At 46.8% G+C, this 25461-nt stretch overlaps 1 protein-coding gene across 4 annotated transcripts in view; it reads right to left on the reverse strand.

Moving 5' to 3' along the window:
• The window catches only part of SYT17 (synaptotagmin 17), a 72628-nt gene that overhangs the window by 30611 nt on the left and 16556 nt on the right, over nt 1-25461 (reverse strand). For all 4 annotated transcript variants that reach the window (XR_016438724.1, XM_090024197.1, XM_090024196.1 and 1 more), the window contains 2 exons: nt 9034-9154; nt 8082-8237 (listed from right to left, as the gene is read on the reverse strand). Coding sequence is in view for 3 of the 4 variants with exons in the window: in XM_090024197.1 (XP_089880323.1) it covers nt 8082-8237; nt 9034-9154 (277 nt within the window). In the remaining variant the exon portion in view is untranslated. The remainder of the gene's footprint in view (nt 1-8081; nt 8238-9033; nt 9155-25461) is intronic.

A 25461-nucleotide genomic window follows, 5' to 3' on the forward strand; every position in this document is an offset into this window, starting at 1 on the left:
GATTTCATAGACATCAGGGCTGGAAGGGACCTCGGGAGATCATCGAGTCCAGCCCCCCGCCCAAAGGGCAGGAAGTCAGCTGGGGTCATAGGATCCCAGCAAGATAAGCATCCAATTTGCTCTTGAAGGTGTTCAATGTAGGTGCTTGAACCACCTCCGCTGGCAGACTGTTCCAGACCTTGGGGGCTCGGACAGTAAAGAAGTTCTTCCTTATGTCCAGCCTGAAACGGTCTTGCAGGAGTTTATGACCGTTCGACCTCGTCATCCCTTGGGGCGCTCTGGTGAACAGACGTTCCCCCAGATCCTGGTGGTCACCCTTGATAAATTTATAGGTGGCCATCAGATCACCCCTGAGCCTACGCTTTTCCAGGCTAAAGAGTCCCGTGGCTCTCAGCCTGTCATCGTAAGATCTGTTTTCCTGACCTCTGATCATGCGCGTGACACTCCTCTGGACTCTCTCAAGCTTCTTCACATCCTTCTTGAATTGTGGAGCCCAAAACTGGACACAGTACTCCAGCTGTGGCCTCACCAAGGCCAAGTACAAGGGGAGAATGACGTCCCGGGATTTGCTCGAGAAGCAGCTATGGATGCAAGCCAGCGTTTTGGTTGCTTTATTAGCCGCAGCATCACATTGCAGGCTCATGTTCATCTTGTGGTCAATGATGACCCCCAAGTCTCTTTCTTCTGTAGCGCTATCCAACGTAGCACTGCCGAGCCTACACTCACCTGTGGCCAAGCAGCACCTCTGGAAGAGGACAGGACACTCAAGAGACAGCCAGAGGCCTGTCCAGGGGAGCATATGGGGCCTGCTGGGCTCCTGGGGAGTGAACAGGCTCCGGGCTCCTGTGCAGTGTGCCCCAGGGCATAAAATAGCTGCAGGCTTTCATAGCCTTCAGCTAGGGGCTGCCAGAGAGCAGCCCAGCCCTGGGGGAGGAAGCAGCAGGTGAGTGTTGGAAAGGGCTGCAGCTTGCTACACCCCTTGCCCAGTCCTGAGATCCCCCCAGGGCTGCTGCCTGGCTGTCTCTGCCTGGCTGTCCATGCTCCTGCTCACCCCCACTGTGCTTGCAGGTCCTGCAGTGAAGTGCCTCTGCCATCCGGGTCTTGGCCCTTGGCCAGCGCTGGGCGCTGTTGGCAACCATCCAGAGTAGGCCACACAGGGACAGCCACGTGGAGGCCCAGAGAGCTGGCAGGGGACGACCATGTCATCGTTCTCCTTCCTGTAGAGCCTGAGCCCCGCCCCCACGCGCACACCCATGCCAACTACCAGGAACTCCAACTGGACCTGGGAGGAGGTATACAACCTCACGGTGCTCTGGGTCTGTGCTGATGTGCAAAGACAGTTCACGTGGGGTGGGAGCTCGAAAGCCCACATGTACGAGACCCTTTCAGGCAGGATGCAGGAGCGAGGGTGCTCTCAGTTGGTGTGGCAGTGCTATGTAAAGTTCAAGGTCGTGCAGTGGATGGTCATGACTGACTTCAATCGTTGGTCCAGTCATACCCAAAAGTCCATGCTCTTTATGTGGGAGCTGACCCATGTTTTGGTGCCCCAGGAGACCGGCTGCACCTCTGTGAGTACCACTAGCAGGGGCAGCCTGCCCAAGTTCCTGCCCTGCCCCAAAGACTCTAGTGACATGTGACCAGAGGCCTCAGGCCTTGAGCACCCTGCCCCATCCTTCCCAGCTGCTGCATCCATTGGCAGCTCATGGAGCCTTGCCCAACGGCTGCCTCACCCTCAGTGCAGCCACAGACCCTGCCACAAGGAGCAGCCAGCCACACCACTGCCAGCCACCAGCACTACCAGTTCCCCCCTGGGGGGGAGTCCCTGGCCAGGCTTCAGCCTACCACACAACAGGGAGCATGGACAGCGGGCACAGCCTGACACCATTGCTGAAGGGGAGGCCCATGCCAAGCCATCAGCCTCGCCAGCCCCAGATACATGGTAAAGTCCTGCACTGGGAAGAGCCCTCCCAGTCCCTGCCCCCACTACCAGCCTGACTCACCCACAGTCCCCTGGACCTGGGTCCCCCCTCGCCCAGCACACAGGCAGGACACAGTTCAGAACTTTACTGAGCATCCTGTATCCCCACAGCTGGGTTGGCACAGGCCTGTCATGCCAAGGAAGGCAGTGATGCTGGTAGTGATATCCTCCTCGGCAGCAGGGGGCAGGGATGTGTAGTCCTGCAAAAGGTAGCCCTCCAGCTGGCAGCGAAAATTGCAGGACAGCACAGGCTTGCCCCTCGTGTCATCCTCACTCAGGGTCCTGAACCAGGAGTGCAGGTGTTCCCGGGGCACCAGAAGGATTAGCAGCAGTAGGGAGTAGTGGCTTGGGCACCTCTCAGTCTGCACAAACAGCTCATCATGCATCCATGGGGCACACTTGGGATACAGCAGCAATGGCAGACCCCAGGGCACCTCCCTGGAGAGGCCCCCTATGGGGAGAACAAGGTTGCAGCCACACCCTTTCCCTAATTGTCTGGGAGCCCCATGTGCCCTGAGCCCAGATGCCATGAGCTGGGCAGCAGCACAACATAGCAATTGGCCTGCGGGGGTGAAGAGGGAGCAGGGTCTAGAACCACAGCAGCAGGTGCTGCTAGCAGCCTTGCCTGGCCCACTCTGAGAAAGGGGTGGGAGAGGCAGGCTGCCTGCAGCCAGCACCCAGCAGGCCACCAGTCCCAGGGCAGCAAGGGGGGATAGGGGGCTCAGCTGGCAGCTGCCAGGGCCCAAGCCTGCCCAGCAAACTTATCATAGTCCCTGGGCACCTGTGCATGGCCAGCCCCTGATCTGAGGCTGGGCAGCACGCGGTCCCTAATGCAGAGCATCTTATCTCTGAAATGCTGCAAACTGTCACAAAAGGCTTCAGTCTCTTGCTTCTGCAGGTCCAACATCTGGAGTGGGGGAGAGCCCACCAGCCCCAAAAGGGATGCTGCCTCAGAGTCACTGATACCCACTGCTGGAGCGGTCCGGATGAGCCAGCAGCGCACAAGGGACTGGACCCTGCTGTTCCAGCAGCTGGTGGCAGGGGCAGAGGAGTGAGAGGCATGGGATGTGCAGGAGCAGGCACAGGAGCTGGCCTGGCAGGTGGGGGTATGGGACTGGGCGTAAAGGGACCAATGGACCTGCATGGAGGCCCTGGAGTGAGAATTCCTGGAGCAGCTCCAGCAGCAAGGGGGACACCAACCACCAAGCCATGGAGACCCTCCTGGCCCTAGCAGCCACATACATGTCCCCTGCTACCTGGCCCCTGCCCATGACCCCACAGGGCCCCTGAGTTCTTCCTGCCCCACAGCAGGCCCCCAGCCCACCTGGCCCCAGGAGGAGGTCCTTTGGTGCCTCCAGCCCACCAGACCCCCTGGCCTGGTCCCCACCCGGGACCTGCCATTATCCACCTGGGCCTGGACCCACTGCTCTCCCCTGCACCACACAGCCAAAGACCCAGCCCCACATGAGAAAACCAGTTGCTGGGCTCGCCAAGGCCCCCAGACCCATGGGGGAACATCAAGGGGCTGGTGTGCTGGGCACCTGCTCCAGGGCTCTGCCCCATAGGACTCCCCCACAACCTGTCCCCTGAGGCTTGACTAGCCAAAATATTGCAAGTAGTTTTCAATATGTATATAGTTTGTCTCATACATATATTTTAGAGGTGCACTGATATATTGATTCAATAACAGTATAAAATAACAATATAAAGAAATAACAAGATAAAGAAAATTAACTGAATCAGAAATTGGCCTGATGTGGCCTATAATTTAGCAAATTTTGGGGTGGCTGAAGCCCCCCCCCCCCCCACCCTCATAGCCCTCTCCCAGTGCCGCCGCCACCCACCCTGAGCACAGCCTGGCCCAATGCCCACTAGGAAGAGCCCTGCATAGCCCCGGCCCCAGCCTGCAGTCGTAGCCTGCCCCACACAGATCCGGTGGGCACATGGCCCCCATGTCTCCCGGGGTACGAGCAGCAGCAGGAGCCACTCCTCATGCCTCCTGGATGCGCTGCAGCTCTGTCCCGTGCCCACCCTGCCCTGGCTGTGCAGTGCCTGTCCCAGGTCCACTCCCTCCCTCACTATGGGGGCCTCAATCTTCCCTGCCCATGCCCTTTCCTTTCCCCCTCCCCTTCCACCACAACAGACTTACCAGCTGGACACTGCCCTTCAAGCTGCCAGGCTAGTATCGAATATCAGATCAGTATCGGATCAGTATGTCTCCTTAAAAATTGGCTATCAGTATCAGCCCCCAAAATTTTTATCAGTGCACCCCTAAAATAGTTTGTCTCCTGTATATAGTTTGCCTTATGTAAGTGGGTTTTTTATTGTTGGTGGGTGGGAAGGGTGGCGGAGGGGCATTGTTTGTTGAGGGGGAAGGAAGGGGCTGAGGGTTGTGAGGGCAATGAAGTTTTTTGTTTCACCCACGTGCATGTCCTGAGAGTAGTGCTAGGGGTGAGTAGTGGGTAAGGGGTGTGTGGACGGAGAGGGAGATGGGCTGGAGCAGGAAGTACAGGGTGGGTTAGGCAGGGCCTCCTGCAGCCAGTTCCCTGGCTCCTGCTGGCAGGTGGACAGCTGTTCTGGGTGGGGAGAGAAGGGGCCTGCTGGGGCCAGCAGGGCCAGCAGCAGCACAGGGCACTGGTCATTGCTGACAGGCGCTGGGCTAAATCAGCAGGGCACGTGGCACCACTAGCAGGGGCATGAGCAGGCACAGTAGGCAGGAAGGGAACTGGTGCATGCTACCCCTGAACTGGGTATGCGGCTCAAGGCAGGGAAGGCGACGTCTAGTGATCAACTTCCAAGATGGCTGCTAGGTGCTGACAGCTGGCTCTGGCTTCAACATGTCTGCAAAGTGCTGACAACCATGTGGCTGAAGGCTGGAGCTTCTCCAGAGGCCACAGGAGGATATGGCAGCACCAAAGGGATTTGGGACTAACTTTACTGCCAAATCTCTGCACGTGTGGACACCTGCCAAAAATCACTTAATGCACATTAAATTTAGTTACACTTATTTTACATGTAGACACGCCCTAAGAGTCTAAAGAAAGAGACAGAAACAGCAGACTGTCTACATTTGCATAGAGTCCTTTCTCTGCTATTTAGTTCAACCCTGGGCACATTTACACAAGACATGAAAGGCGCAGTACACTAATTCTACTGCACATTAGTGCAGCAGAAAAAACCTGTGTCAATGTGCAGAAAAATTAGTCCAGTGCACATTAGCGTCACAAAAAAGCGTGTGCTGGCACTAATTACAGGTACTAAACTTAATGCTCCAGAATTACAGCACATCAATGAACTTGTAAATGCACCCCCTGTGTCTGATTTTCTTATATCTAAGGAAGAGTACCATATGCCCAAAATCTTCTCTAGCAGCTCTCTGAACTAAACAGTTGGTCCAATAAAAGATACCACAGAAACTCTTGCCTGTAGTCTATTCTTATGAATCTGAGTAACTTGCTTTACGAAGTCTTTATCTGTGATAAAGATGAGACATCCAACCACCTGACACCAGTTTCATTTTCACCTATTGCCCCTGATCACAGGGAGCTGATATTCTGTAGGTAAAAAGAGTCATTCACCTCTGCAGAGAGATCACCAGAAGTTCTTCCTGAAATCTTCAATCATCATTTTGAATGCACTCTTTCATGTGTAAAGGTGTACATGCAAAGCAGTGATTAATTATAGACTTTCTACTGAGGAAATTTCTGTGCATGAAGGGCAAGATTTAAATTGCTGATCAGCATCACTTTTGTTATGATATGTTTGGAAACAAGCTAATGGATTGAATTTCAGCATCCTGTACAGACTCTAACATCTGTTTCTGCCATGTAAGAAATGAAAACCTCTAGAATATTTTCTTTCAGGTGCTGGCTTTAAAGGCTGAGAGCTGTTGCTGGACTGTTGCAAAAAACAAAACAAACAAACAGACAAAATCACCCTCTGTCTTTCCATCAGGGAAGCATAAGCTCCACCATGAGCCTGGCTTGCCAAAAAGGCTCATGAAACCTCTTTGCCTCTGCAAGGCTGCACAAAAGCACACCACAGCTGTAGCCTCTGGGCTTTTTCCGAGGTACACCCCTCACTGCTGATTGGTCAAGGGGCTCTAGGGACCCCACCCCATGCCACTGATTGGTCAAGAGTTCAGTCGCTCACCTTCAGACTGCAGCATTACATCTGGCTTCTTGAAAAATGGCACTGAAACCCTTTTGCTTTGCTGACTGGCGCCTTGCCTGAGTCACTGGCACTAGCTTAGCCTCTCAGCAGCTCTTTCTAAAACCACGTGCTCTGTGGCCGCAGGGATTGCCATCCTTTCTCCATATTCCAGTAACATTTTATTTTATGGAGAGGGAGATTCCACACAAAATCGTGGCCAATGCCATTTTTCACAGTGATTGTGGAAGCCACCTTTTTTCACAGTTTCTGTTAAAATTGTGAAATTGCGCTTGAAGTAGGCCCCAAGTATAGAGATTGTGCCTGCTCCTCAAGGGAAATAAGATGTCAAAAAGGGCAGGGAGGGAGAAGAGATTATAGTGTCGGCTCTAAAGAAAGCAATCCACTGTACGCAGCAATTCCTATATATGTGGAGCTACGATGAGAGAGACTATGCTTGTGTGAGTTAGGGCTAAATGGACTCTATTTCTATTAAGGGAATGAAAGCATGCACTGCAGTGACGCACAAAAAGATCTCTCTGCAACCTGAGGTAACTCTGGCTTGCGCGCAAAAATATTGTTCAAAATTCAGAGCCCCACTTGCAAGAATGGGGAGGTTAGCCTACTCAGTGTGGTGCTGAGAAGCTAGCAGCCTTTCACTTTTAGGTCACCAGCTGCAAGCCAGGTTAGGCCAGCAAAAGTCCTGCCGTCCTCTATCACATCAGTGACACAGCTGCCTTTAGCAAATAGAAACCCATATTGCAAAGGCACCACAAGAGACTTTTTAGTTGGCCATCTCAGCCAACAAGCAAAGTATGAAATACCATGAAAACCCCAGTTTAACATTCATCTTTTTTACTACAATAGAAAACAAAGGCAGATGCTCCAGTTAAAAGCAGTACTATTACACATGTACTGCCACTACCAATGCCGCATGGTGTGATGCAACTAAAAGAAACTTGCAGCCTCCGGCTATGCAGGTGCACTTCCTAAATGCTTATCAGCAATAACAAATCTGCACCAGTGCTACTACCCATGTGAGCTACAGAGTAGACTAGGCATCTTCATTTTAAATGCTAGATTATCCCATCCAGCTCCAAGAAATCTTTCTGCAGTGTTGCTGCCTGTTGAATGTTTTCATACCCCACATAAGAAAATAGCAGATTCAGGAATGCAAAGAAACACCCACCACCCTCACCATTCACTCATTTTCTCTTCTTCATGCTGCTATTTCTTCTCAAAAATACTAGAAGGTTCACACCTGGATCCAAACACCTGAACAGTTCCAGAAGCTCTTATGGGTGTTCAGAGCAGGGGTTTTGCTCTAGGCCCATCATAACTTTTCAGGAAACAAGAAAGAGCAAAGACTAAACTATAAACCTCAGCAGTTCTGTTCGCACGTCAGTAACTAATACCAGCCCTCTGAAGCACGTAGGCATGAGCAAACCGAACAGAACAGTGGTGCCATGGACTAGCACAAGAACATGGACTAACACAAGATATATGTATAATTCCCCAAGTAAAAATTTGGTGGGGTACCACAGCAAGCATTTTTCTAAGGTCTGGGTGTGGGAATCATCAGATGCTCCTTCCTTTATGCCTTTCTTGCACAGAGCTTTGACTTCAAACTAGGCCAGTGGGTATGGAAGAGTTCAGCACTACTTCCCTCCACACATGTGCCTTCCAAGTGACACCAATTAAGAGTCAATCTGACAAGGTGTGTCACTAAACAACGCCATTCTGCAGGTAGCAACTCTAGGAGAGTGTTTTGAGCTGATGAGTGCAATGCTAATTAAAGTTCATCTAAAGATGCCAGAGTTGGTTGTGCCCTAAATGACAGCTTCTGAGAAAGAGGTCACCCTGTGTGGGATACACGGCATACCTAGGATGGCTGATGTGATCACTTCTGGCACAGCCAACATAATGTCACACTAATAGCAAGGAAACATTTTACCTGTGAATACTAGGCTGGCGCTTTCCAATTCTTCTTGTGGCACCTTGAAACTGAAGGATTCATTGTAGAAGGGATCTATTGTACCCTTCATGCAAGAAGTTTTCTTGGTTTTTGCTAACTTTAATCCATGGACCAGCTGAATTTTCACAAAGGGATCTGACAGAAACACAAACACAGTTCCAGCTTTACAAGTGCAGTTGGTCAATACTCCTATCTCATACAATTCTGACCAGTCAGAGTCAAAGATATGGGGAGCTGCATCATGCAAAAAAATGGCATTAGTGAGTAATTTAGGCTGTTGTTATGCTAGGCACCAGGTAACTTGCAGTGGAGATATATGAGTCTCAAACAGCAGGTTTCAAAATGTTCCCCACTGATGTGGCCTGGAGCACAAATAAAGGAGGCCCTCACAGAGGCCAAGTATGTCGCTCTCAACAACAGATGCCAATATTCTGGTTACAGCGGCAGCTGGAGACAAGGAGATATTTTGCAGGGGTGGGGAGTAATTACCAGCTGCCAGAATGATTGAACTGGCTTTATCCATATTGACAAAAAAGCAAGGGATGGGTGAGTGGTCACTGCCAAATATCATACAGCACAGCCTTTGCAAAATTAAATAACTTTTATATTTAACATTCATGTAGTACTTTGCATCTAAAGGGCAGGCAAACATTAATAAAGAGTCCTAGGCCACAAAAGCTGGTACAGGATCTATGATTTAGAAAAACCTGGTTCCCAATTCCCTGTTCAGGCCCACAGATTTTGATATATATGCCTGTGAAAGAAAAAAAAACTCCCATACTCAGAACTTTCCAAAGCCACTGTATTAATGAGTTAGGTGTCCAAATCTATAAGGGAGCATAAAAAAACTGGAGCCCAAGTATATGGGATAATTTCTCTCTCTCACACACACACACACACACACAAATTTGAGAAATACACTGCTCTTTACCTGAACCTTGGCTCATATCTGTCTGAAGAAGCTGTTTTGCTCTAATAATGTCTACGTTCAGTCTTCCTGCACTGGGTAGGTAGTTTAATGATAGCAGCAGCTCCCCCAATTCAACTTCATTCTACAGGAAGAAGGAAATAGAAATACACACAACTGGAAACTGAGAGGGAAAGACAGGCAAAGACAGACAAAGTAGCTGCTAAATGTCTCAAAAATATTTTAAATCACATTGGGTGCCTGTACACATGCAAGGAGCCAGCTCTGACATGCTGTAATTACAGTATGTCAGAGCAAACTCAATTAATTGAGTCTGCTGAAGCAGGCTAATTAGCATGCTCCAGCCAGTCTCCATGTCTCATGTATCAGTGTCCCCATGCTTCGAAATGGTGGCGGGGGTGCTTTAACTAAAATTTGAACGAGCTTTAGTTAAGGCACCCCCGCTGCCATTTTGAAGCACAGGGGCGCTGACACATGAAGCACTGTGGGGGCTTTAATTCGAGCAGCTCTTGGAGCTGCTCTAATTAAGGCACCCCTCTCTCCCTCTGCCCCCCGCCCCACCACCACCTCCAGAGCACGTGTAAAAACGCCTATTCGGGTTTGATCCTTCCCCATAGCTGTTTGGTGCCTTGCATTGAGTAGGAGAAAGGCACAGATACCATCCCTTTGGTCTGACCTGAATCAGACCTGAATCAATGAACTCTCTTGTTTTAAAACTGCCATCATGTCCCAACACCAAACTGTTGCAAAATCAGGCACACAAGAACTGCAGTTTCTCCTTCTTACATTTGAAACTTGTCCACACAATTTTGATCCTAATTTCAATGTCTTTGATTCACCATTCCCACAAATGTAGGCTCAAATATGCAACAGAGCCACTTCCAGACCTGCCACTGACAATCATAGGGAAGGCAGGCATGGGGTGCTTAAAGAGCAAGGCCTTACATCATAACATTTCCTTTGCAGCACGAGCCTACAAAGGGAAAAATTCAGAGGTGGCGTTCATTTAAGAACCTACCCAGTTACATCCAAATACTGCAGTGTCAGGCTTAACTGTGTCCTTGCTTTTCAACAGACTGTCGTGAACTTCATTTTGCGAAAACATACCTGCTGGTCCATTATTTCCTTCCCCTTTTCTAAATAGTATTTGAAACAGGAATTTAAAAAAAAATCTGAGAGCTGGTATTACTAACCAGTCCACAAACAGGACTACTTTAAATATAAAATGATATGAGCTGCTTTTGAAACTCGATGTTGTTATTCTACTTGTGTTATATGACAAGACATATCCAGTGAACATTATTATAGATTTCACCACCACAGCTCAGATACCTGAAATAACCAAAGTACTATCCTATGCTCACAACCAGACATGAGCTTGTGCTTGTGCCCAAATTCCCACACAGAGATGCTGGAAAAGCTCAGACTCAGACCCAGATCTGATGTTTGTAGCTTGTTTTAGCAAGGAATGAGACATATGAGGTTGTTACAATCACTACATAACAGGAAATGTCTGTAATGGCAGCCACAGCACCAGGACTACATAAGAAACAGATGAAAGGCTTCGATAGATGCAAAAGTAGTTAGAGTTTTGTGAAAAAAAACCTGTAAAAAACCTAGAATTATGGCTAAGTCAACCAAAGTACAAGAATCAGGGTAAAATTCAAGGTAAACTTGGGCAGAGCCCTGAATGAATTAGAAATAGGATTCAAAAGAAACTGGGGGCAATTTCTAAACTGTCATGTACAAACATGATCTTTTTTGCTCTGGGATGTAGCTCTGAGTCTTGAGCTAGAGTGAACTGCAGTATTAGAACAAAATGAGAAGGTTTTCACACCTGGAAACCACATCAGCTGCTCAGATATATCTGAATTAACTGCAGCATCAATGCGACTCTCTTGCCCCTCTGTTCTCAACTAGGTGACTATGATCTCACGCAACCTGGAGCAAGGTATGCCAGAGATGGTTCAAATAAAGGTGCTTTTTGACTCCCTCCTCCCCCCCCTTAAAATAAATGGGTGTTAATTCTGCTGTCAAGTCATTTTTCTCCTGCCCCTCAGCATCTCCTCTTCTACATTATTCCTACTAACTTCTCAGAACTACAGGACAAGGATGCAGTTAGTACACAAGGGAAGAGGTGACAGGGTAAGGAAAGCTCTGCACTTCAGATGTAATATAACGCTGTAGTTTCAACTGGACAAGGCACTCTTTTCCACTTTCTGCAGTTTTCAGTCAACTATCTGGTTCCATCCAGAGATAGCTAGAGCGAAGCTACAAAAATGGCCAGGCAGCAAGATATTCCTCTGCAGCTACCCTCGCACACTTCTCCAATCTGTTAGTGCAAACAAAGAGAGAGTGAAAGACAGTGGAAATGAGTCAGGGGTAGCAGTGTCCATCAATAATGGTCATAACATCTTTGCCTCAGTCCCCTGACCACACATAAACCACAATGGGACAAGGCTCCACCACCCAAGAACCGGGGTGGCTGGTCTGGAGTTGGGAAGTAGCTTAATGGCATATTTCCTCTCAAATCAGTGGGAGTTTATTCATGGAAAATAAAAAGCTGAACGTTTCTCTCCAGACATCTCATTAATCCCGATGGGTATTTGGAGCAGCAACCCATAGGATCACAGAAAAGCTGCTATGAAGGAAGGAAAGTCCACTCTCAAACTTTATGCATAGAGTGAAAGGTAAAAGGTTTATCTGTAAAAGGGATACAGCCTTCAAGGTTTTTTTGTTTTGTTTTTTAATAGGAGTTAAAATGGGGGATTGGATATAAAGCCAGGTTCCATCCACAGCCTATTCAAGAAGATTCACCGCACCTCTACACAGACCTAACCAGCCACCTGGAGTGGTACTTTAGTTCAAGTACTGCCACCACCATTTCTAAGGAACCATCTTTTTGGGAAGACCCTGACCTGTTTTCAATGGGGCTTGCCCAGGAGACAAACTCCTTGCTGGAGTACATCAGGTCAGTGGAATCAAGTAGAAACTAAATCAAATTGAAAATGCAAGAATATGGAAGGCAAATTATTCTTTTACCATGACCATAACCATCACAGCCTGTTACAACTTTAATTTCCAAGTTATTAGAGATCATTCTTATTTTACCTAAATAGGACGAAAACAGAAAACTCCTTCTCCTCTTGTTTTTAACCTTAAGGAATTCAGACAAAACGCTGGCACTCTAACACAAATCACACAAATCTAACACAAAGTGCACTGATAGAGATTTTCTTGGCTGATGCCAACAGCCAATTATTCACCATGCATATTGGCCAATACCAATCTGATAAAATGATTTACAAGAATGCAGCCAGGTAGCATAGAGTGCAGTGCCTTGCAAGCCAGCTTGTGGAAGGGAAGGGGCATGGAGGAGGGCAGACACATGCAAGGAGGGCAGACTGAGGGCCCCCATGGTGAGGGATGGAGTGGGGCAGGGGCTGGGGCTGAGGGTGCTGCCCAGCCAGGGCTGTGAATGGGACCCTGGGACTGAGGCAGGGAGTGGGACGGAGCCACAGACAGCTCGTTCAGGGGATGAACATCACCACACTTAAAAATGTTGGTGGGGACGCTTGACTAACTCATCAAATGAGCTTTAGTTCAAGTACTGCCACCGCCATTTCTAAACACGGGAACACTTTTAGGAGTGGAGCAGAGCCAAGCAGGGTGAGGGTGGAGGTGGGCTGCTCGCTGTGGGCTCAGGGCTCTCTGCCCTGCTGCCCTTCCCCAGGAGCCATGCAATAGCCATGCGTCCCCTGCCCACCTGGCAGCAGGAGGCACAACTCACCACCCCCACTGCAGCCAGGCAGGCAGGAGATGCACGGCCAGTGCAGGGCTCCTGAGGCAAAGGCAGCAGAGCAGAGAACCCCATGCCCATAGCAAGCAGTCCACCTCCACCCCACGCACAAATCTGGGTGGGGGCACATGCCCCCCCATGCCTCCCTTCCCCACTCCCGCACCTCCAGCTTGAGCTGTCCACAGCTCCCTCCCACTCCCCACCCCAACCCTGGGGTCCCATTCACTGTTCTGGCTGGGCAGCACTCCCAGTCCCAGCTCCTTCCCCATTCCCTCCCTCACCATGGGAGCTTCAATCTGCCCCCCACCCCTTCCCCACAGACTTATCTGCAGGGCACTGCTCTCCCCACTGCCCGGCTGCACTCCTGCCCATGTACATGCTGCAGCTGTATGCATGCACAGGGCATCTTAGGGCCCTGGCCCAAAGGCATATTATACTTATTGGTACATTATCAGCTACACCGGTCAAAAAAGCCAATAGCCAGCAATGTTAATTTTTCTTTTATCAGTACCAATCCTTTCTGGCACCGATATATTGGTGCACCTCTATAAATCATTATTACTGAGGTAACTCTCTTCCATCAAATAGCCAGAATCCCACTCTTGACTAGATACACAATGCTCAGCCCCGTGGTAATTCCAGCTCCTCATGAAGCACACCACCATGCCTAATTTCAACCCAAAACTGGCATTTCAAAGAGCGCTTTCAGTGAGGTGTTTAAAACAGTCAGCAGAAATGTATTCTCTTTACCAGGTGCTATGTTTTCTGCACAGTTTCTCTTACTTGGATTGTGTGTGTGCTTGAGGAGTTGCTACCAGCCACCCCTGAGATTATTTTGTGCCCTTCATGGCTGGTTAAAGCCAGCAGAGAAACCTTGGGCATATTATTTAGAATAACTAGAGTCTTCTTTAGCAAAGCAACACACTAAACATACTTAAAAAAAAAAAAAAGCTATGTCCTGGCTCAAAAAAAAAAAAAAAAAATCATCCGTGGATGTGGAGTGCCTCAGCAATTATTATAACATCCTGTGCTCCTGACCCCTCACAGTGCATCATGCCAGCCCTCAAGGCAGATATCTGCTTGCCTACATGTTGCTGATACAGAGATTAGTTTGGCCTTGGGTTGATTCCAGCATGTGTTTTTGGAGTCAGCACTGAATTAGAAAGGAAACCACTCCAGATGACACAGCACTTCATTTCACTCACTGATAGAGAAGGAGACGAGGCCTACCAGAGCTGGCATTTCATAGTCCTGAAGGGTCAGTCACAGGCATGGCATACCTGGTATAAATGCTGATGTGATCAGTGCAATCCTGAATCCTTTCACTGCCTGACACAGATTCTGAATCAGGTATTCTCCCATCCCTAGTCATCATTTTATTACATACCAAGGTAATAATACCAGTTATATACTATTTTATGCATCTTCTTTGTCACCTACATACCCTGTTCAGCTGCTTCACTGCACAGTTTAACTCCTGCAATTTCCAGCACATTTGGAAAACGCAGGTTAGGGAACTGTAACTTTTATACTTCTACACAATGAATTGCCTATGACTTCTTTTAGGAGCATAGCTAAATATCAGTAACAAATTTAACATCAAGGATTCATCCTGTACATATCAATCAAACCATAGATATAAAAGTGTGTGGTTTGTGACCAACTCTTTGCATGGAAAAGCAGGGCTCTGCAAGTCACCCTAGGCTCAAGTGCTAAAAAATATGCATTTAAATTCAGAATAATTACTTCCCAGTTATGCTGGCCAGTAAACCCAATTAGTTCCAAACAGAATCTACAAGAGTTTGAAGCATCCCCTTGACCCCAAAGAAACTGCCAGGATGGCCATGCTTGCCTAAGGTTTTAGGTAAGTACAGACAGTCAAAAGCCCAACGCTAAATTAATTCAATCGTCACAGTTTGGTCTAAGCTATGTAGACTGAACAGACATTCACTTTTGATTCCAGAAATGCAGGCACATGCCTGCAGTGGCCAAGACCAGAAGCCAGGGGGCACTAGAGCACACCTCCCTGCTCAGCTGCAAGGGACAGTTTGGGCCAAGGCTGGGCTGCCGGAGGCGGGGGCAAGGTTTGCAGGGTAGGTACAAGGCATCCTGGAATACTGGAAGACTGTCAGTTAACTTCAATCTGGAAGGGATATGGGACAGAAGTTTAATAAAAATTTTTTACCTAAGTCAGTTAAGTCTGATACTGCATCCATCCAGGTTTATTTTAAACTGGCTTCGGCCATTTTGAATGTGGTTTATGTGCACTGAACTTCTGTTGTAGGTTTCCAGTCTCTTACACTAGTTTATGTATAATTTTTCTCCCTAATCCTTGAGTAATCACAGGCAAAATCCAAGAAAGTGTAGGGTGAGATTCAGGGCATCAGGCCCTGCTATGTCAGGGATAAGACAAAAACTGCATGTTTTTGTAATAAACTTGAAATATAATTACTTTCATAACTGGTATTTTTGAATGGTGCCTCATTTTGCACGCACAGAGCTCAGATTTGCAAATACAGATTAGGCACTTACTTGCACGCGTTTAGACTCATAGGACACTTACACACATATTGGGATCCTGCTCCAACACCCTGGAAATCCAGTGTGTCAGAGCTGACTCGATTTATTGAGTCCGCTAGAGCACCTTCATAGACATGCTCTGGCAGCCTCGTGTGTCAAGTGCATCAACAGCGCAGCACGTCTCCATGCCTTGAAAATGTGCTTTAAAATAAAACATGTTTGATGTGCTTTAAACTTCCAAACACCTCAGCGCCATTTTCTCAGCATGGGGACACATTGCGCTATTGATACAAATGATGTGCGGGTGCTTTTAATTAGCGTGAGTCACTAATTAAAAGTGCTCAGCACCACGTTGGGAACACATGTAAAAATGCCCATAGAAATAAGCATCATAAGCGTTAAATGGATGTGGCTGACCAAAAAACATTTTTTTAAGAAAGTTTATCTGCAATATAATAATACCCATAATGTTACCTAGTAATCGATCCTCCTGAAGGGCTTGTCTACATTACAGAATTGCTGCTGCTACAGTTACACTGGCATAGATTTGTCAGCAAAGTCCCCAAAGGTGACACAATACATATTAGCAAAAGTGTCTTTTCTGCCAGCCCAGGGATACCAGTTCTCTGAACAATACCCATTAAGCCCACCGAAGCCGCCTTCTATCAACAGCTATATCCACACTAGGGCTTTTACCATATGTGAGCTTCTCTGTGGGCCTGGCCCACAGACTTATGCTGCCAAAACTTTGTTGTGTAGACCATACCTAGTACAAAGATAATTTACAGTTCTGATCTTAGTAGGATGCTTTTACTTATCCCTGACTTATGTATGGGTAACTCTAGAAGAGACCTTCTGAATCTATAGAAAATTAGGGCTGGAAGGGGCCTCAGGAGGTCATCTGGTCCAAAAACCTGCTCAAAGCAGGACCAGACCCAACTATCTCATCCCATCTTTGTCTATCTGAGGCTTTAAAACCTCCAAGGATAAAGCTTCCACCACCTCTCTGGGTAACCTGTTCCAGTGCTTTACTACCCTCCTACTGAGAAAGCATTTTCCTGGTATCTAACCTAAACTTCCCTTGCTGCAACTTGAGACCATTGTTCCTTGTTCTGTCAACTGCCTCCACTGAGGACAGTCTAGCTCCATCTTCTTTCAAACCCTCTTCAGGTAGTTGAAGGCTGCTATTAAATCCCCTCTCAGACTTTTCTTCTCTAGATTAAATAAGCCCAGTTCCCTCAGCCCCTCCTCACATGAGTCATGTGCCCCAGCCTCATCACCATTTTCATTGCCCTCTGCTGGACTCTCTCCAATTTATCCACATCCTTTTTGGGGGGTAGGGGAAGCAAAGCTGGACACAGTACCCCAGATGTGGCCTCACCAATGCCAAATACAAGGGAAGAATTACTTCCCTTGATCTGCTGGCCACACTCCTACTAATGCAGCTCAGCATGCCGTTAATATTCGCAACAAGGGCACACTGTTGGCTCATATGTGGTTTGTTGTCCACTAACCCCCAGGCGCTTTTCTGCAGAGCTGCTGCTTAGCCAGTCAGTCCCCAAGCTGTACTGGTGCAGGGGATTGTTCCATCTTCAGTGCAGGACTCTGTACTTGTCCTAACCGAACCTCATGAGATTTATTTTGGTACAATCCTCCAGTTTGTTAAGGTCTCTCTAAATCCTATCCCTGCCCTCCAGTGTATCTACTACTACCCCCAGCTTGGTATCATCCACAGACTTGTTGCGGGTGCACTCCATCCCCTCTTCCAGGTTGCTGATGCAAATATTGAACAAAACCAGCCACAGCACCAACCCCTGGGGCACTTCACTTGATCCTGGCTGCTAACTAGACCTCAAGCCATTGATTAGAGACCTCTGAGCCCAACAATCCAGCCAGTTTTTTTATCCAGATTTGGTCTACATTTTCTTAACAGGATATTACAAACTATTGTGCATTATGGAATTGATCCAAAACCCACCAAAGTAAATAGAAGAGAATTCCTGGCTTCAACAGGCTTTAGAGCTGTCCCTGTCTGCTAAAATTTCCATTAATACCTTTTCTGTATAAAACTGCTCTCCGACTTATTGCCAGCAATGTCCAAATGCTGCATGTTTTGATTAATTGTCTTTTAGGAAATAATGTGCAATCCAAGCCACACAGACCACATCAGAATAGGCTTGCTGGAAAATGGTAAAAAGCAATCATCTCAACGGTCTCATTCTGGAGCAGAGCTTCAAGTGTGCTTTCAGAAATGACAAACAGCATTTTCAGAAAAAAAAAACAGTTCACTGAACAGCTTACCATACAAATGACTCAGTGACTTGCACAGGCATTTAACTTAAGAAGTGAACTGTATCTGATCTTATGCATACATATTTCCACCTCAGTTGTAGGAATTTGAAAGCTGGATTGTTTAAAACCTGCCATGGTGCAAGCAGTTGAAGCAGATGAGACTACAATTCTCAACAAAAATATTTCTTCTAATTACTATGCAACCTTACATTTCTTTCCTGTTGGGTTGAACAGGAACTGCACCCATTGTTTATTAATAGGTTTATATGCTGCCCCTTTTCATTGACTTTGCTCTGTACTTTTATCATATCACTTTCACATAGGAACCAATTAACAAACAAGTTACTAATAAACCGGTTGCTTCAAGGAAACCTTAGGCACAAGTTGGAACTTACTACTTTGAGTTCACTGCTATTTGCAAGACAAAGTTCATGCTGTTGAGGATCAGCAGTGATATTTGACTGTTTAAGGACAGACTTGGGTTGAAGCATTTGTATTGGAGGTGAACAGCCTGCTCTAGCAAAATTGGTGCTAAATGGACATTTGTCTACACAAATAGACAAATGTCTAGCAAAATGGAGAAAACTGGAAGAAAAGCTGTAGAGTACACTGTAGTTGGTATAAAATGGCTATTTTTATTATAGCAGGTTATCTGAGAGGTGACCCAGTGAGAGGAGGCTGACAGCGTTTTCTTTCCTTATTTGAAAGAAGTTAGAAGTCTAGAACAAACAAGTCAGGCAGGCTTGGGTGGGAATGCTTCTGATTTATGGGAGCCTGTCAGATTATGAATTCAGGCCATATTTACTCTCTATAAATACAGCCTAACTTCATAATTATCAGCTCTTCATTTCTTCACTTGCGTATCTGTATCAATAGGAAAAAATGTCAAAAAAAAGTTCTCTCCAAATGGCTTTGTACATTGAAGCGCATTTTTGTTACAAAATGGGAGGCTTCTCAAGACAGCTGAGGGAGTTAACGAAGAAATACTAGGGTCTGACAGGTATAGGGATTGAGAAAAGGAGTATGAAGTGTCATTTTTACTTCATCCACAGTACAGGAAAGAAAGTACCTGAATTTCTCTTTTCCAAGGCATTTTTACTGAACAACAACAACAGAAAGCTGCTGGTTTTGCTATTATTGGTCCATTGTATATTTTGCTCACCTGCTTCCTTTAGGTACCACCATTCAAAAGCATAAATTTAGTTACCATTGTTATCTGGATGACACACAGCTTTGTGTTTTGAACTCAGGTGACCCTAGAAAAGCAATTTCCTGTTTGATTAGGTACCTAAGTGACACCAAGTCTTGGATGTCTGAGATTGTCCTGAAGTTCTGATTAATGTTTCATCCTTAGCAGTTTCTTTTCACGGGTAAGTAATGCAGCCAATTATTTGGGCTGGTAACCTTAAAGTTATTTTGGTCTCACACTTTCTGCAATTAGGATGTGGGCTGAAACACACCCACGCACCTATGCCCATGCTCCTCACCCCAAAGCTTTTCTGCCGTTCCTCAAACAGGGCAAGGTGGTCTCAAGGGAAGCAAATCCCTTAATTTATGCCGTTAGAGCATCTCATTTGGATCGGTGCAGAACAGTGTTCACAGGCCTTCCAGACTATTTATTTTTCATCATTAAGACAAGTGCAGCACCCTGCAACTAAAAAGCTCCCCAGCTCCTGGCATCTTACATCAGCATGGAGATCTACAGAGTGCTTCTAATGACGTTTCAAATTGATTTTCCTACTCAAGGTTATCCATGCCATTCACCCCCCTTAGAAAAGTTATGGTTTAGTGCACTCTGCTCCTATTGGCTTCCTACAGTATCCTATGGCATATGACTAAATGTTGCTGGATGTGTGAATTACAAGTAAGCAGGAACGGGAACAGCAAATGGATTGATACACTAGGTGTACTAGCCCAGGTAAAGCAGTCTTCAGACCCAGCTTACAACATTCCCTCTAGTTTTGCCGGTGAATTCTTGTATGACTTTGGGCAAGATACTTTTTCCTTCTAGCATTGGCTGGGGATAAGCTTCCCATGTTCCGTGGCTGTTGCTAGGCTAAATTCTTTAAAATCTGTCAAGCCTTTCTAACTTGAAATAGAGGGAGCTAGTGAACTACACAGTGGGTGTGCTGACACATGCAATTAATGCACTTGAATCTTCTATGCAAAAAATTCAGGTGCATTAGGGCACGTGTCTGAATACGCACCCACAAAAGGAACAAACTTGAGCCCAACAGAAGCAGCCTAGACCAAGTCTGCTCCTACCCTGCTCTGCCCCATTGCAGCAGCCAGGGGAGCTCCAGGTCCCGTGGCTACAGGCCCGGGGCTGGCAGATGATACCAGGGTCAGGCCAGGTCTGTGGGGGAGAGCTGTCCAACCTCTGGGGGCAGCTCCCAGCTGCATGGAGCTCAGGATCACAGCCTGGCTCAGCAGCGCTGGATTGGCATGATGCCCTGTGCCTTATTGGCAGCAGCGGTACCCTGATCTCTCCCCTCGCTTTGCTTGCAAGCAGTGGAAAAGCCTGGGGTGAACTTGTTGGATCAGTTTTGTTGTCATCAACAAAAGTAAGGAGGTGTCAGCCTGCTTGGCAGCCTTGGACCCTGGTCCAGTCTCTGGGGCCAGCTTTTGGCAAGCACTGTGCTCTGCAGCTCAGGGTTGCTTTACCTCCCAAGGCATTCGGCCAGAGGGAAGGCAGCGGTGAGTTGGGATCCCTAGCCCATGCCCCGGTCTCCTGGTAGGGGGAAGTGGGAGCTGAACAGTGCTGGGACCAGGGGGACTCGCATCTCCCTGGCACTGGACAGGAGCTGGGACATGGGCTGGGGACAGCTCCTCCCTGCTCCCCCGAGCCCGGGGCTTAGCCAGGCAGCTGTTGTGGCCCCCTGCTGCCTGGGCTGACAGAGCAATTTGCTCCCAGTCAGTGTCTACACATGCGGTCTGGTGCAGTAGTTCAAAGCGCTATTTTCTAGTGTCTGCCTCTGTGAGTACTAGAAAACGGTGCTTTAAAATTAATCTACTGCATCCCCAGTATTCTTAGTACTAGTGTATCACCAATAAACATGCAGGAATTTAACTGCAGAAATCCCACCCTTATTTAATAAGAGTTAAATCCCATGCCTAGAGGGACTCATCCACTAACACCAGCCTACTCTGCCTCTTGTGACAGTCTCCTGGTCCCAGGTTGGGAGGAGGCACCCTTATCTGCATAAGATCACTACTATATGAAAGGAAAAGTCTGAGTAGAAAAAGGACCCCTCACTAGTTGACAGAACCAATCCACCATAATGCACTTGAACTCCAAGCTATAACACACCAAGGTCTGTGCTCAGTTCCTGCAACTAAAAGGCAGGAACTCTCCTGCCCCTCCTGTAATCGGGTCTTAAGTTATGCTTTGTTGCAATATTTCAGCATGAATCACTATTCAGCAATGTGACACTTTTGCCTCCCTGGTTTTACCCTATTTTCTCTGTCACCTACCTGTTCTGTTGATCACTAGGGTGGAGACAGAAGTGCAGCTCCCCACTGTAACCGAGAATGCTTTGTGGGAAGCATTCTGAGTTACAACAATCCCCCCGACCAAACAGAAGTTCACTGTTGGTTCCAGGAGGGGAGGGGAATCTAGCCGCTGGCTGGGAGCCTGCAGGTTTCCTCCAGCAACAACCCCTCCTCTCTCCCAGCCTGTCCCTGTTTCAGAATGGGAAGGAGGAAAGGGAAGAGAGGGAGCTTGTTCTAGGTGTTCCTCAGCCAGCACTGGAGGGTGGTGTAGGTGAATTGAGCTCCTTCACCTTGGGGTGGGGGAGAGTGGGGAACTCTAACACTCATCCCACCCTCCAGTGGGGGCTGAAAAAACCCCAGACTCTCTGTCCCCACTCCTGTTCTGAAAACAGCTTGAGGGCAGGAAACAGTGTGGACAGAAGTTACAGAAAACACCCTGTTTTGAAGTGTCTTCATGTGACCCCTAGTGAGGGTTCAGATTTTCACCTGATCTGCCATTTTTGAAGCAGTCTGCAGCCATGCACTTGCATGTGTTTGGTCATGGCTATAGACCACTTTCTGTGGTTAGATCAGCCAAAAATTGTCATGTCTGTCTGCACCCTAAAGGACTCCGCATTCACTTAGGAGTTTATGCCCATACCTTTCACATTGTAGGTAAAAGGTGTTAACCTGGTAAGATACTCAGCACTTTGGCCTCAATTCAGCAATAACCTTAAGAAGATTCTTAACTTTAGGGGGAGTGGGAAACTCAATTATTTCAAGTTAGAAATTCCTTTTGCCCCTCTGGACATTAAGCCATATCTACATGCTTGCTACAACAGGAAGGAGTTGCTTGCTGTGTTTTACTTTTAACTTTGAGAGGTGCTCATTTTTGGTACTCAGGGTGCTTATGTCTTAGGGCTCGCTGGGAGTCTAATGGGCTTCTTGCCCTGAATTTTGCACTCTGCTCTGATTGGATGTTTTACAAGAGATTCAGTCTTTCAGCAGCACTCTGAAATGCTAATTTTGACGTCTAGCTCAGAAGTCAACACAAACTATTGCTTATATTTGATCTCATTGGTGGGAAATTGAAACTGGTGATGTAACTTATGAGCTAGTTCTGGGATTTTTACCTGTACCACTTCCAGCACGCCTTTTGGAAGACTTGTGAATACTACTACATTCATTCTTAACTGCGCGATTCCCCAGCTTTTGAATTTGGGGTCTAGGGACCAGCCAACATCACCCCTTGAAAATGTAAATTACTCCCCTGTATTTGGCTGTGAAGCGTAAAACTGTAAAACTATGTAAATAAAAGCACACTTCTGTAATATCTTTCAGAGAGAATCCTGAAATGTTGGACAGAAATGAGCACACAGAAAAATCCATCAGAAAGACTTCTTTAGGAAGGCTATTGAAACCGCAGTTTGATCCAGTGTTTTGTGCGTCAGCATGAAAGTAGATTCCACATTCCTGGCTCCAAGTCACTGAGAACTGAACATGTAAGAGACTTTGTCAGTATTTTGAACATGCCCCAAAACCTAGCAGCTGCTGAAATAAATGAGTGACTCAGAATCATCAGTTTAGGAGAGAAACCAGGGCTCCATTGCTGAGACTTTGCCATGCCATTAATAACACTTAAAAATCAATATGGCAATTTTCGTATGTCCATTGGAGTGTTTTGAGAGCAATATGCTAGGAAGGGAGTGGAATGAGGCTGGATTCAAGTTGCTGCCATTTGAATTGACAGAGATGGGGAGCTTTAATTAAATTACTCCTGCCATGTATTCATCTCTTTCTGCTGGAACCATAGCAGGCTCTCCTATTTGGTAGCACACAAGGGTCTGATGTAAAATAGGTCTCTCTGGGCACATCTGCACGAAACACTGACTGCGCAACAGCCAAATATTCCTGCACAGGAGCACATCACAGCACTAACAGTGCTAATACGCTACTGCACAGCAGCATCACCTAAAAGACGTTTGCTGGTGCTATTGTACAGTAACTCTGGTTACTGTACATTTATTTAGTACTTATACAAGGTAGGTGAGTATCACAATGCCCCAGTTCCTAACCAAAGACACAGCTCCTAAGGACTGAAGGGAAAAGTACAGTTCCAATGCAAGTTCACTCCTGGATACCTCTGACAGCAAAGGTCTTAGCTGTAACAGTGTTTTTTGTGATGCAGACTCCTGTCTACTCACCTGGGAACTGAGCTAAGGAAATTTCACGTGCTTCTGGCTAACGAACAGCCATCACCATTATAGATCTGGACTGGATTTGAACCAACACCCTTAAAATTAAAAGCTGTACATGCCTTTGCACAGCTTGCCCCACTGTTTATTCCAGGACCCAGATTTAACAACACCGTCCATAGGCTTGCTTCACCTTATACCACCTCAGAGCCTTTGTGCCCAGCGTAGTACAGGGTAATAGTCATGTGCATCTGAGCCAAATAAGGGCAAAGCAGGTGCCATTCTGGTCTGATAGCATTTTACACCCACGTTCTTTGCTCATTTACAACTCTCATCATCTCTGCCCACTCACCGCTACTCAGGAGAAAACCTTCTCTCTTCTGCAGCTCCTGCCATCTGGACCAACTTTCCATTTCTCTGCAGCTCATCAAGTTCCTGCCTATTTTTAAATTACACTTCTTGCTTCCTATCTTTACATATCTTGTCTCTGGCCTGATCATTTGTTTCTCTCTCTGCTAAGGGGACTGACCACTTTAGTATTTTCTCACCACAGAGTTTTTTGGTTGGTTTATCACCTGGAAAAGATGCCAGCAGCTACGAGTTCTCAGAGATCTACTGAAGTCAATGGTGCTATGAAAACTTATCTCGGTTAAGGATCTGCACCATAGTACTGCTGTTTTGCATTGTTATCCTGAAAAGAAGTCTTAGGATACCTTATTCTGGGCTTCAGATTCAAAGATATTAAAGTGAAGGTGGGTGGAAGATATAAGCAAACTCATGTTTTTTAAAATAGCAATTTTTGTCATCCTGAGGATGGAGCTTCTAAAAAAATCCATACAACTGCATTTTTTTACTATAAAATATTAATACTTAGTTTTTAAAAATTAATAGGGTTTACTCATTTAGGGATCTTCTCACTGAGAAAAATCAAAGACAAGATACCACATACCTTCCTGTACTTTCTACTTAGACTGCAGATGTTTCACAACAATTTTCTACACACCTCAGTCTGTCATTGTACTGTGGCCCAGGGAGAAAGGGTGAAGAAGAAAAGAGGGACTCAGAATCAGAACACCAATTCTTTCCTTCCTCCTTTTAAAGCAATCTACAAAGGATTTAATTGATACATGCCTTTTCTGTTTTTTCTATGGGTATAAAAAGGCCTGTAAAATTTGGTTTAGTTTAGGAGGGAGATTTACTCTGCTTTTTTTTTTTAAATATCAGAAATGTCAATGTGTGCCGCTATCAGTGCTGTATGCAAGAACCCTATCTGGGACTGAATAAGACCTGGCAAAAAGACCCAATGACATTCAGAACAGCAGCAGCCCTGCATGGCAGTGCCCAACACAGACAGCAGCTGTTCCTAGTCTCACTCCCAACCCCAGGCACAACACTGGTAGGCCACATGTACTCCGACAGCAGTGTCTTTCTTCCCCAAAGACTAAGACCACAAAGACTTGCTGAATGTAATGAGCAAAAATTGCAGTGTAGTCTTAATTCCCCTGACAGCTGCTCTCTATTTAACCCTCCATTTAGTTAGGACCAGGCAATGTCTCTTATTTAACTCCATGTCACACTTTCAACTGTCATTACTTAAAAGAAAAAAGGGTCTCCACTGAGACAGACTGATGCAGTAAAACTCAGGCAGCCCTAGGCTCTGAAGGACTCAAGGTGCATCCAATCTGAGGACATGAAGACATTTGCTGGGACAAGCTAACTATGAAAAGCCTCTCCAAAACTCCATCGGAAGGATGCACAGGGTACTTAACCAGCACAAGTGTTACAGAATTAAAACATATCCTGTACTGAACAGATGACCTGCCTCTTACACCCTGAATGGTCTTTTCCACAGTAGAAGACTTTGAAATGTGCACACAAACCAGACAGTTACTGAATAAGGACACTGAGATGGGTTCTGTGCTGCCTCTCCAAAGGACTGTGGCGCAGCCTGGTGAAAGGTGGAAGAAAATAGGGTAAAGCAGATTCTGGACTGATGCAGAAGTTGAAATGTCCCCAAAGTACGCCTGATCTGCCTGGACAATGATCCAACTTTTATAGGCTCGGCAGTGCTACGCTGGCTAGCACTACGGAAGAAAGAGACTTGGGGGTCATCAGTGACCACAAGATGAACATGAGCCTGCAATGCGATGCTAC

This window comes from Crocodylus siamensis, chromosome 12, assembly GCF_052110815.1.
Source record: "Crocodylus siamensis isolate JL-2025a chromosome 12, ASM5211081v1, whole genome shotgun sequence".
NCBI lineage: Eukaryota > Metazoa > Chordata > Crocodylia > Crocodylidae > Crocodylus > Crocodylus siamensis.